The 14,443-nt window shown below is 37.4% G+C and overlaps 1 protein-coding gene across 7 annotated transcripts in view; it reads right to left on the bottom strand.

Moving 5' to 3' along the window:
- The window catches only part of MCC (MCC regulator of Wnt signaling pathway), a 181,717-nt gene that overhangs the window by 54,342 nt on the left and 112,932 nt on the right, over positions 1 to 14,443 (bottom strand). For all 7 annotated transcript variants that reach the window (XM_085568156.1, XM_085568157.1, XM_021524798.3 and 4 more), the window contains 2 exons: positions 12,333 to 12,446; positions 5,586 to 5,728 (listed from right to left, as the gene is read on the bottom strand). In XM_085568156.1, coding sequence (XP_085424282.1) covers positions 5,586 to 5,728; positions 12,333 to 12,446 — 257 coding nt within the window. The remainder of the gene's footprint in view (positions 1 to 5,585; positions 5,729 to 12,332; positions 12,447 to 14,443) is intronic.

Raw genomic sequence — 14,443 nt, 5'->3', positions numbered from 1 at the left:
CCCAAGGTAGTGAGATGCAATTTCTACCATGCTCTTCTAGCCCTTACATTTGCTTCACTGCAAAGAAAGTGTAAATTTAGCAGAAGCACTTACTGGCTACTATTACTAAACAAGATGCAGGTCAGCTGGTTAACACTGAGATTTACATCAAAGCAAGGTCTTGGAAGCACCATGCAATACTTGTTTAGGACAGTGATAGAACCTAATCATGAATAGCAGGAGTTAAAACAGTGTAATGAAGACACATAAGCATCAGTTAAATGTTCCATGAACCAGTTTGTTATTAGCCACAAAAAAAGCCACTAGTAATTACCTTTAGACAAAACAATTACCAAGCACTCAAAGAGTTGTAATTTTTCATCTGAAGGTAATTGATTTTTTTAATTCATGAAACAATTACTCTGAAATTTTTAAAACCTGCATTACCTCTACAAATGGATAAAAAGCTCTACTGGCCCTAAAGCAACAGCATACATAATAACAATTTCTCACCACTTTTCTTTGGGGTCTTCTTGCACAGATTTTTCTGTTTAAAATACAACACAGCCTCATCTAGCTAGAACTAGTTCTGGGTTTTTCAGTTTAAGTGCCCCTCAGTATCTTGGGACAGTGAAAAGTACATAATGCAGTAGGACTCTCACCATTCTGATGACTCAAGCCAGAAGTCAGTTTCTAAATGGACTAATGCTTTTAAAAGCTGACCAGGAAAGTCAGAAATCCATTTCTGATAAAGTGGCAGCAAGGTCTATCAGTGCCTCCACCACCTGAGAACACACTGGAAACAGACTGAGGGCAAGAATAAGGGGGAATTCAAGGGCAGTGATACATCACAAATATAAATTTTGCCTTTAAAACTGATGCTGCTAGTAACAAAAGATGCTGTTTGATATTTTCCTTTCTCCAAAACAGGGGAAAGTGTTCTCCAGTGGCACTGGAAAGACAAGGTGCTCGACAGCTGACAATGACCAGCCACTGGACTCCAGCTACACCACCCAGAGGTGGAGACACTACAACTTCCTTATTGCTGCCATCAGCAACAGCCTGGTTGTAAAAAGCAGCCATTTGCTCTGTTATGGGCCCGGATGGTCCCACTTGCTGGAATGTCATGGTAAGTTGGGGGCAATTAAGACCAGATCAAGCCATTCCAAACATGGATGGGAGGACTGAAGAAAAATACCTGTGCTTTTCAGTTACTTCTTCACCAATTGCTTTCTTCACAATGAGGTGTAACCAAGGACCAGAATATTGCATAGACACTTGGAAAAATTTGGTCTAACAGTGAGCAAAATTGCACATTTTTCAGCATCCTTTCACACCACAGCACACTGGCAAAAGGTGCATGTTCTCTTCATGGATGCAAACAGTCCATAGCTTTGTACTACAGGTGCCAGCAGATTTTCAACAATCATTTAATTTAAAAAACTATTTTTAAAACCCTCTAAGACCCTCAGATAGAAAATACTACAGGTGTATGTGCACAAAGATTGACTGCACTCTGCATACAAACACTTGAGGTCCCTCTGAACTAGTTCATTGTGAACAATTAGTGAGACGCTTGAGACAGCACAGAAATTAATCACGGAGGGCAAGTGGAACTAGGCATGGTGTGCTGAAGCCAACATTATCACACCCACACTGCCCTTTGAATTGAATCCATGTGCCAAGTTCCACCTAGCAGATATTCCACCTCAAAGCCAGAATTAGACCTTCAGGTCACTGTGTAAACATAACTTTAATTGCTGTGGGTTATTTCTTCTGATGCTGTAGTCTCTTTGCTACCCCTCTTCTCCATTAACTTCCAACATTTTCTAAATGTATCTCAGATTAAAAATTGTAAGTCTGAACAAATTGTTTTACAGTAATGCCTTATACGCTTCTTGACAACTGTTTCAAGTAATCCTTAGCAGGCACCAACATTGAACAGAGTATATTTCTGTCTGGTATTGTTATAGTTGTTCGCTATTTTTAGAGTTACAGGGATGTACCCAAACAGCCACTGGTTTAGAACTAAAAGCAATTAGACATTCTCTTTTCCTTTTCCTGAACCTCAATTTGACATCTAAGAAAAACTGTCAGTCACACACTGAAGTTACAGTTGATTTTGACAGCCAAAGAAATTATTAAGAAAAAAGAGTCAAGTTTAAATGAATCTAAGTCAATACTAAAAACTCCTGAAGTCAGAAATTGTCACCTTAAATGTAGACATTACTACATTTTAGTACTCTACTGTGTAATTTCTATAAACTTTTTTGTCCTTCAGAGTTACTGGGTGTGTCCTTTATGTCCAAGTATTTACAATATGACTCTAGGAAGATCCATTCAACTGGTCTTCCTATCTTCTATGCTGTACACACTTTGAGATAAAATTGCACGGACATTGTCAAAGGACAGAGATCTTTGGCAACAGAGGCACGTCTACTTGCACGTGAGTATTTTAGTACTGGACTCACTTTTTTCACCTTAATACCTCCTTTTGGAGGGGGATTCCAAACCAGCTAGGCTGTCCGGAGCATCAGCAGTAGGGAGATGAGACAATTGCAGATGAACGCTGGCTTGCTCCCCCAAGCATGGTGAACTCATTTTCCTCAAGGAATGCTGGAAGAATGCAGAGCAAGAGCTGCAGCTGAAATTCATGAGGCCATACACATGGACCCAAGAAATGGCTAGCAAACCTAGAAAAATCCTGTAAACTTCTAAAAATATTCCTGTAAGATTAGTGGTACTGGGATCAGCATATCAGACATACCTGGAAAGAGACATATGCATTGACATGTGACTTAAGCTCTCTCATTTCCCAGAAAAGCTGTGCCTTCCCATTCCTGAAAGTGTCCAAGGCCAAGCTAGATAGGGTCCTGAGCCACTGGTCTTGTGGAAGGTGTTCCTTCCCATTGCAAGGGTTGAACTAGATGGTCTTACAAGTCCCTTCTGACCCAAACAACTCCATGATTCTAAAGCTGGCATTACTAAACCACATGAGCAAAAGCTATTACACTTCTAAACTCTGACATTTCAAAAGCAAAAAAACCCCCAATGCACACCAAAAAACAGAGAAAGAAATTCTCAGAATGGAGAATCTCAACAAGCTTATGCATCTTGCCAACACTCCTCCTCAAACTGTTGCAACACCTTATTCAGATTTAACATGGTGTCTCCTTATTTTCTGACCTACATTCTGAGGGCACTGTTCACATTCAAATAAATAGAATACAATTTAAAGTGCATAGTCGAATACCCTCCATGAAGCAGTGGTTTCTTTAAATTGTTTCCAAAATATTTTTGTGTTTAGGAACTATAAGGAATGTCACAGAGTAGAGGTATATGAAGCTAAACATTAGTTATTTTTACAATCTAAAATCAATATGTGAAAAAGAGAGTCACTGTGTCAGCACTGGGGAAACATTAATCTGTTATGCTATTTATGTAAACTCTGCTTCCAGAAAGACAGCCCAGATTTTGTGACAGCATGAGTAAAGCCTCTGCTCAACACTACCTTCAAGGAGACGAATCAAAAATAAAATCCTCCTGTTTTAGAGGAAAGTGTAACTGCTGAGGCCCAAGCAGGGCTGTGGTTCCTGAACACTTTCACTCAGGACTGTTCTGTTCCAGCTCTCAGACTCAACAGTCCCCAGAGCCAAGGGTGGAGTGCTGTGAGTCAACCTGTTCCAGCAAGGACAGCAACTGCACCACCCTTGCTCTGTGGGATGCATGGACAGCTTCTCAAGACTGACACATGTGGATCCCAGAGTGGATTTACAGAAAGCCACAGGAGGAGGTATCAGTTTTCCTTCTTTCAGCAGGTTTTACAAACCCTGTGGAATCCCTTCAGTTTCCATTTTCAGTAGGAATATTATTCCTCTGGTCCCTGGACACCAAATTATTAGCCTGACAAAGAAAATAAGCTATTTCCATCATTAAAGGAAATAAAAAGAGCCACTAACTTAACAAACTATTTTTGTTTTTACTAATAAAACCAAAGCAAATAAAACCAGATAAGGCATTCCAGCTGTCTGAGCAAAACAAGCTCTCATATGATTGAATTAAACTGGAGTGGCATGACAATGGTGTGGCACCTATTGCAGCAGTATTGTTCTGATGCCTTTAAAGACCAGAACTGCCAAAAGGGGCAGCAAAACTGCATTTTTCATAAGAAGCAAGATGTACATCCCATCAGACTTGGCTCTTACACCTCATGTTCCTGTGCATGTCACAGCTGACTCATTTATGGACATGGTTAAACATTCAGAGTTATTCACCTGATTCCAGTAGTTCGTAACTGTACACTACTTGGCATTTACTTTGCCACAAGGATTCCAAACATACCATTTTTATTAATTCTATGTAATATTCTTCTTAAATGTCATAAGAGTTTTTCTGTCACTCAAGATGGAAAAAAATCAGAGCCGCTCTCATGCTTTCTCAGATTTTATTTTTCAACTAGTCTTTTCAAAAGACAAATGGAGAGTTTGTCTGCAGAGGTATCAAGCATAAATGAAGAAGGGAGTCATGGGGATTTTTTTCAGAGAACTACTACCAGCAGGAAATACCTGACAAATCTCACCATGACCATTGCTAGCTGTGATCATCTCATAGGCAAAAGTAATTATGTTCTTACATAAGAATTAAACATGTCATTCTAACATAGCTTTAGTAGTGGTAAATATGTATATGATGGTATTTCCTCTGATTTATGGTACACCAAATATTTTTCTTTTTCCATTCTAATATTTTAATGAAAGATTAAGTGAGTAATTGCAACAACATTGCCTTGTGCTAGCAGAAGTATTTACAACACAGAAATGAAGCAATTACACAAAAAAAAGTGCAACTAATAGGTAAAGAAAAACGGAAAAATTTGCTACATGGCTAGAGCACCACATCAACATTACCCAAAAATGCATCAAATCTAACTTGATGTTCCCTAGAAAATCCACAGATTCTGGCATATCGTTGCGTCCTCACTAGGTAAACTTTAGGAAGCTCCTTCTGCACTCTAGTCCAACTTTTCTACATTGAAAATAATATGTAAAAACAACTGAGGAAAAATGCTTCCATGTAGTCAAACATAAAGTTTATTTTAACAACCTGGTGTAATGCCTCAAGCTTTGCTGCTGTAGAATCAGGCAGTAACATGATTTGTACCATTGTGTTTTGTCAAAAAAGCCAGCAAAAGAAGAGGCAAAACCTACTAACATCTATTTGAACCATATCTTTCCCACGAATGATTTTGCTTAGGTGATCTACAGGAGGCTGCAAAATAACGTTAAAGGCAGAGGTTCAAGTTGGGTGTCTTCACCTTCCTTTATACACTTCTACGGCACACTGGCACATTACAGAAAGGAGTATCCGGATGTCATGATGTATGTTTTGCAGTGCTTGTCAAGTTTTGCAAAGTGTGGCTTTGCCAGAGAGAAGGTAGCACTTCTTGGGTGCTTGGATGATACCCTGCAGAACACTCGCCTTAATTATGGGCACTACTCTGTACCCATCATGACAAGCCTGAAAGTCGTCATCACATTAGATTATAACTCACACCATGTCTTGCCCGAGCCTTGCCCTGGCCCAGAATTCCCAGGAAGCTGCAGTACCTTATGGTTGCACCCTGCAGCCGATCGATTTTCTTGTTGAGCTCGGCAATGATGCTGTGCAGCTCTGTGATCCGCTCCTCGTAGCGCAGCGTCGTTCGCTCCTGCACATCCTCGTGATCTCTCATCAGGTGGGACTGCTCACACTGCAGCAGACAAGCAAGGAAACAGAAAGGCTGTTATGGGCAGCTGCAGGGAGAAGTTGGGCACAGGGCAGGAGTGCACTGCACTATGGTTTTCCTACTCATCAAATCAACAGTGCCTTAGCAAGAGAAAAGGACAGACACAAAACGCCGACAGCTATACGTGGGTAGGTAGTTATAATATTTGAGGAACCCACAGACTATGCAGTGCACTTCTATTATTTGTTTTTTTCCTAAAGAGAAGTTGTCACTTCTGCTTCAAAATAAAACCCCACTATTTGCAACTCAAAATAGCTAGAAATATATAAGCTTTGAATCCTAGGATCTTCCCAGTGTGGTCTGAATTAGAACAAATCCTATGGCAGAAACCACACTATTATAAAGTAATCACACTTTGAGGTTATATCTTCTTCTCTGGTGTAAATACTTCTTTTTCTTAATGTTTATAGGTAACACAGTGTATTTTTAATATGTGTGTAATCTCCAATAAAATGCTCATGATTTGAACAATTAAAAAGCTACATGACTGCTTGTTTTTCACACATATCACAAAATCCTCCTCTTTTCTTCACACAGTATTTTAAATGTAGTCCCCCTAGCTTACTCTTCAGGCCAGCACATGCTCTATTTCAATTACAACAAACCATTACAAACCATTGCAATTACAAGCCAGCACTGCATGCTGATTGAAGATTTGCTTGCTTTGATTTCTAACATTTTGCTTCTGACCCCCTTCAGTCTAGCCTCCTTGCAATCACACAATGCCAAGTATCATGCTGGCAAAAAAATGAAAACTCAAGCCATTTAACAGTATAAAACCCACATTCCTTAATTGAAGAGTTGCAATGTAAAATTCTAGCACTTCTAAGAGCCAAAATTGATATTAATATTGGAGGTCTCCCAAAATTGCTGAATCAAACATTTTTTTTCAAATCAAGTAAACACTCCGTACAAGCTAACTCCCTAAACCCTTTGTACTACAAAAAATAATGAAGTAGTAGATGTGCCAGAATTTTCATAATTTGCTCCCATGTATTTTTGCCACTTACATTCACAGCTTGAGAACATAAGCTACATAAAAGACTGCTTGAAAATTAAAATTTAAAATAAGCTTCAATAACATTTTTATTTTGAACTTTACATAAATTTATACCACAGTTTTTAACTTCCATGAATATACACACTTAAAAGTAGCACAGACATTAGAGCACCTTTCCATACACTGTAACAAAACCATTTCTACCTTCAGTTGTGGTAAAAATCACTTTAACCTACTTCATGTTGGCAACTGATATGGTTGTACATGTAGGCTATGACAAGTCTTTATCATAGAATTATTCTACAGCTTACTTCTCACATTTCCACATCTTAACACTGCATATTTCTAAAGAACTACCATGGCTTTCAAAGTGCAGAAATAACACAAAGAAAATGTGTCACAAAAGCTTTAAAGCAGGTTTAGAGGCATTAAAGAGTTGCTTCTTCAGCCTTTCTAAACCTGAATTTCCTCTGACACATATATGGCCAGAAATGCTATCTCAGCATTATCAAGATCAATCTATTATGTGCAATTGTGGTTTTTTAGCTTTTAAACCAAAGGGATGTTTCAGATAGAGTGTATAATAATTGTTTCCAGACAATAAATAAAACCCTAATCACAACAATTTTTGTCTTTCCAAGCTATGCAGTGAAAAGCAGAATTTGTTTATACTGACTGAAGATATATGGACTTTTGCTAATGGGTCTCAGCCACATTACAACTTGATTTCTGTTTTCTCCAGACATTTCTCAGTCATCATTTTTCAGGATAACATCATCTGGTGACAGATGTACTTTGTGAACAACCATCAGTCTGGCAACATGCAACAATAGCTTCACATCTGATCTTTTAAAAGTGCTCTTGAATTGTCTTAGGTAAAAGCAAGTGGAAAAGGCTGAAAGGAAACCTCTGTAAAAAACAGGCCATTATGCTAAGGACTGGTCTGTCTTTGAGGTGGGGAACTGCACCTGGGACAATTGCATCTCCTAAGTTCTGGTCAGCCATCAAGGAAAAACGGCAGAAGCATCCAAGCAAGTAAATATGGTTCAGTGTGAATCCCAAAATGCACCAGTGGATAGTTCTTCTGGCTATTCAGGATTGCTTATTATTAATCTGAAAAATTTAAAAGGCAAAAAACCAAATTCATGGTCTTCTACCCACTGGTAAAGTTTTTCTCTGGGATACTGCACCTGTTCACCATCCTCCTTAGTTTCTTTGTGCTTTAAGCCTCAGAACAGCTATCTACCACCAATCTGTACTTACTTGCAAGCTGTAGACATTCAGCTCTTAAAATTTATTTGCATGTCAGTCATACAATATAAGGTTAATATAAATACATATACATTTAATAATAAATAATAAATACCCTGTGCCCTTTTCCTCATCTTTCTTCCAGCCTCATACTTAAGAGCTCCAGTCTCAAAACCCTTAAGAGGTCTAATTCTCTAAGACAGCCAACACAGGAATAACCTACTGAGAGGTTGCAAAAGATGAGCAATTAATTGTTGAAGTCAGGAGAGAAGTTTCCAGCACAGTTCTCAATATAAAGTGAGAACTCTTGGTTGTTTTTTTGGTACAGATTAAAAAGGTTATTTCATTTACAACAAAAATTAACAATGGTTAGAAACACCATTGTCTGATCTCTTGATGCTGGGAAACAACAGCAAGAAGTGTCTGAGGGAGAAGGATGAAATTTCCTATTAATGTACACAAATTCTTACTGAAAGAAACACTAACAATGTGTTAAATTCTGTTAATGTTTATATTAAATTTGCAGTGTTCAACCAGAGGTCAAAAAAAAAAAACCCAACAAAACCTACTAGTAGCAGTGCTCATTAAGAGATGCCCCAGTGCCCCAGGCCCTGCAGAGATAAACACTGGCTGTGGTATTGTTCATCAAGAATACAAGTCATCACCTGAACAAGCCACAGTGATAAACCTGTCTAACAGGATTACAAAAGCTAAAAAATCTTTGCTCAACTAATACAGTATTTTAATTTGAAAGGAGTGGCAGATTTAGAAGTGGCAATCCAGTAATCTAAATTTAAGTAAAAAAACAAGGCTATAGTGCTAAATCCTCAATCACAAAAACATGCATGGTCAGATTTAAGTGTTCTGTGGTATGTTTTGTGCATACTTAATGTGGAAGATGAATACAAGCACACAGAATTAATCCAAATCAGATAACGACATCACACAACAAAACAAGTAATTTCAATGTTCATCTGAGCACCATGCATTTCTATTTCAAGATTCTCTGTTAAATGAGAAACTGAAGCCTTCCTGTGAAATTTGCATGTTCTTACATGTCTACAGAGGATGTTGCTTCTGTTCTTATATGTCTACAGAGTTTTGGTTTTATTTTTTATACTGAAACTCTGCTGTTCCTCCCTATATACTGAATAATCGAGAGGATGGCAAAGAATTATTACTGCAGTAATGAGACTTTCTGCTGTGATACAGGATTCAGAACAATATAGCACATTCTTTGTCTACAGCTATTATAAAAATCCAAAATAACAATGAGTAAGCACAAAGAATGAGAGAGCAGGACAACCTTGTGAAAGGAGATGAAATTATAAGAAAAATATAGTAAGTGAATTATCTATTCTTGTTGTATTTGATGACACATTCAGCATGTTATTAAATCCCATGCTCAGTCACAGAACTGCAGAACTCAATGTCGTCACAGGATATTGGAAATGCCAAGAATGCAGATAGGAAGATTATATAAATCCATGGAGGATAGGACTATAGAGGACTATAAAATGTGATGTGGCCTCCTGCTCACAGATGTCAGCAAAAAGGTGGGGGATATGAAAAAGAAAAATTCTCTATGTGCATTTCTTATGCTCTCCCTTCAGAATCCAACTGTTTATCATTATCAAAGCTAGGATACTGTGTCACACAGAGCCAGTAGAAAGCACAACAATCCTCATAATCACAAAAAGATTTTTGGAAGAAGACATTAGTTGTGGTTCACCAGTGTTTCACAGCAAATTTCATTCAAGAGATCGCTTTATTGCTGAACTGTACACTGACAAAAATACAGAGAAAAGAGATCTGCTGTGTTACTGAAATAATAGAAGCATGTAGAGAAATGCTATATCTGGTCTCCATAGACAGCAGATTTGGAAAGGAGTATGCTAAAACAACCACTAATCAATTACATCACTTCACAAAATCTTAAGCCCAGGCAGTGCAACTAGCTTTCTTCACCATTTGTCATCTATTACTTGAGTTCTGGTTCCCCAAATCACCTCCACTCTGCAAATCACTAATCCTTTCTTCCAAATGCCTCACATGCCTTATGAAATTATGGGAAAGGTATTACCAAAAATGCATTTTAAGAGCTATTTGTTCCAGAGAGCATTTACCATGCCAGTTAAAATGAAACATGTGGTGCCTTGGTAAGACAAATCCAGATGGAGAATAGAGACTTAATACTGACCTACTAGCATCTGAGTATGGTTATGCAGAACCTCGAACACCTCTTATTTAATTTATCCCTTCTGATTCACATTAGACAAAGGCTGTAGAGGAAAGAGTAATGAACAAATCTCTGTGGAGTGGGAACAAAAGTTTAAAAAAATGTTAAGTAGCACACATACTTGGTATGCAGTTAGAAAAAGAAGACAAGGTGCAGTGGTTTCACCAGTGTATGTCTCAGTACTTATGTACTGCCAACACATTCAATTCAGTTGTGTTTGTTTAATGATTTGAATTCCTTAAAAAATATTTGTATTTTAAAACATACTAAATTCTATCCTCTTGAGGGCTTCAGAAAAAAATGAACTGCAAAGAGATAAATCATTAAACCTTTATATAAAACTGATCATTAAAAATACTTATTTTCTTAATCTGGAATCTAGCTATCAGCCTGCCTTTCACACATTCCAGTTGTGTGCTCTTCACAGGTCAGGAGGCACTGATCTCTATGTTTGTGTTTGCATGGCTCAATATCAAGTAAAACTCCCAGCATTACAAACCAAGCACTATATACACATGCATAATTGGTAATCCATCAAAGAAAACACCAAACAATCTTGAGCTAACAGAGCACATATTAATTGGTGTTAAGGACTGATCCTTAATCCTAGTTGCCATCAGTGTCTATTTGGTACTGTATGAGAGCACCTAGAATGCACTCATCACTGGCTGAGAGATAATCTCTCTATTTTTAGGTAAAGACCCAGAAATAAAAACAAAACACTAACAAAACCCCGTGACCCTCCAGAGTTATAAATAGCAACAATAAAGTCAGTGCAATCATGCAAAATGATGTGGATCATTCGGATACAATGAATCCACTTGAGAGTTTAATTATTGTCAAATGCAGCCTCATATCAAACTGTAAGCCAGAAAGAAGACTCTATCCCAGGAATGCCACAGAAATTAGAAAAGGCTCTCAGGATTATAGCTGATAAACCATGTTAACTCCAAGCATGGCTCTAGATCACACATTAAGGGGAATAAAAACATGAAAGTGATTTTATTTTTGGGTGTTACATTGATGGCCTGCAATAACAGCATCACTTACAAGCCCATAAATCTTAAAAGCAGCTGAAAAAAACATTAGGGAATTCAGGCAAAGGCCAAAATAATGCAGGACTGAAGAAAGAGCCTGAAAATCAAGACTGCTCAAACATTTTTATATATGGCTTGAATTTAAGTATCGCAGATGAAAGGTCTCATCAAAATCAAATAAATACTGAAAACTTTAAATCTGCAAAATCACAGAACAACTAAGGATGACAGGGACCACTGGAATGTACTCATTCAGGCCCTTATCCAATCCAAGACCTGGTCCAGGTGCCTTGAGTACTTTCAAGGTTGGAGATTCTACAACATCTCTAAGCAACAAATAAGGTGCCATATTTTACAGGACAAAATTATTTGTTTGTCCCTATCCAAGCATTTTTAATTAATTCTGAAATGTTAACTATTTATAAAAGGTATTTGGTACAAGGCAGTATCTGAAAACAAAGATTTTTTTACAGGAGAGAGAAATATTAGAAACAATAGTTCCATTTGCCTTGCTTGCATTTGCCTCTCTGTGAAAGCATTAGAGTTCCAGCCTTATCTTATTTAACCCCTTAGCATTCCACTGGCTGTGTTTTCCACAATTCCACAATTCCAACTGGCATACTGGAAGCCAGACTGAGATCACAAGTAATTTCTCACATAACATCAAAGCACTGAAATTAGCAGTAACTTTTGATCAGTGCTAATTTGTGCTGTGTTTAAATGTGACCCAGGAATGCAAGGCTCTGCAACCAGTTACCTAACCCACTGAGAGCAACCTGTAGTTCTTATATTCTACTATTATTCAAACCACTTGTTGCTTATATTGACTTCAAAACAAAATGTATCCAATTAATTTTTACAGGGTTTTTAAAGAAGAATGTCTTCAACACATTAAAAGTATAACCTATGGCAACGATGTGTCTTACAGTCTTAAAATTCTTTTGACTTGTGACATTGCTTGATATTTTATCCTCTCTCTGAGGAACAAGGACTGCACAAAACTAAGGATTATCTTCAAAATCTTGAACTACTATTGCTCACCTGTGCTTTTGCCAATTTCTTTTCCAATAGGTCACGCTCCTTTTCTGTTTGTTGTAGACGCTTATTAAGCTCCACAATGTCTCCCTTTAATGAAGCCAGGGCTGCTAAATGAAGCTGGAAGACAGAAAGGAAAGAAACAAATTAACCAATTCACATGCCATTTAGCACTAGAGAAGAGATAAAATTATATGGAAGCTATAGTGATGCTGGATTTCTGCAGCAGTTAATAGGAATTTCAGTAGAACAAAGCCTAAAAGAAATCTACATGCAACTAACAATTTAACAAATAGTTTTTTGAACATGGAATTTTTATTTCCAGGCAGAACACACATTCCTTCACTACATCCTTTGTAAGGGTAAATACAATGAGGAGTAATTCAGCTAGGAATGTGTAGATTACTTCTAACACTACTTCATTAAGACGTAGCCTAAGTCTTGTGCTGTAAAACCTTACACTAAATGTTGACTAAGATTTGCATTGTAGAATGAGGTGTACCACATTTGATACCTTTAGACATACAGAGGTAATCAGTCTGATGAAAGTGGATAGCTCCATGCAAAGGATTTGGTTTTATTTTGCAACTAGTGCTTACTCCACTGCGAACTACTCTTCTGCAGTTGTTACTCTCCTCAGTCTCACACCAGCGAGTTTCAGTGATTCTTATCTACTAACCCACATATGAAGAACCCGAGCATTTTTTCTTTTTGCAGATCCTTTTGATGAAAGATACTTTCTACACTTAGCTGATAGCATGTGGAAATATATATCAGGCTAGGCTAATTCACAACATTGAATTTAGGTTAACTACACAACTTAAAAACCAAGAACAGTTCTTAAAAGAATTTTAATTGTTCCCACTCTCTTCTTGTCCCTAAATACCCCATTCATCGTTTCACCAAACACACCAGCCAGAATTCAACACTAAGTATTAACAATTACAACTGGAAAGTCCAAGAAGGAGAACTAGCCACTAGCCCTGAAGTCTTTCTTTGTAGTTTTAAAGAAACATCTTCAAGTTATACTGGGTATGAAAATAGAAGTGACCTTTCACACTAGACCAAGCAACACAGTAAATATTGCTCTGCTGCCAAGATTCAGGCTGAAATACAAACTCTTCTAATCCTCCACCCGCTTTCAGTTCCTCAATCTGATATTCTGTGGGGCAGGTCAAAAAATATTTTTTCTTGTTTCATTTACAATGAATCGTTAGTGCGTCCTATTTTGATATAAATTCTACCTTTATAATACTGGAAGCTAGCAAAACCATAGCTGTTTTCCCATGCTGATGTGTGAAAGCAGCTGCCTGACAGCAGAGAGACCAGAACATTTGGCAACTGGTTCTTCACATACAGTATTCCCATTGTTAATGAAAAAAACTCTGCCTTCAAGACATGAAAGGTAATTTAAAAAAATATTTGGATGTGAATTCTGAGTTTTTAAATGCTGTGTAACTAGTTATTCCCTTGATCCTCACTTATCAGTTCAGTCGACAGGGCTTTTATTACATCAGCTATAAAAATACCTTACATACATGCAGTTATTTGTTTCAGTATAAATATACACATGCATAATTATATATTGCAGAACATTTAAGATTTTCAAGGCAGCCTCATTTTTCATGTAAAGCTCAGTAACTCAGGCTTGCTATGGGCATATCCTACACAGCTTTTATAAAGCATGTACACTGAAACCTCTTAATAAACCCAGAAATATCTTGAATACTTTAAAGTATTTTTGGCCTTCAGAAGAAAGAAACTATGCACTGATTTTACAGTGATGAGAAAAAAGAACCAGATCAATTGTACCAATCTGTTAATAACTTTCTTCCAATTTTCAGGAAATCTAGTAAATTTTTAAGCCATTCTTTTGCCTTATTTCCATAAGAGAGTGGAATTGTTGCAATGAAGCTCACAAGTTTGTTCATCAGAATGTACATCCTTCACCACAGCTTTCAAATAGTACATGAAAAATGGCTACAATTCTCCACATTGAATAAAACAATGCTACATAGTCAAATATAATTCCCTTTCATACCCTGTAATTAAATGATCACCAGCTGTTGTTTTAATTAAATACAAGACTATTAATGCCTATACACATGGCCTTGTAA

The sequence above is a fragment of the Lonchura striata genome, chromosome Z, assembly GCF_050655825.1.
Source record: "Lonchura striata isolate lonStrDom1 chromosome Z, ASM5065582v1, whole genome shotgun sequence".
Lineage (NCBI taxonomy): Eukaryota > Metazoa > Chordata > Aves > Passeriformes > Estrildidae > Lonchura > Lonchura striata.
The sequence above is the reverse complement of the archived record's forward strand: the minus strand, read 5'-3'. Positions and strand labels throughout refer to the sequence as shown.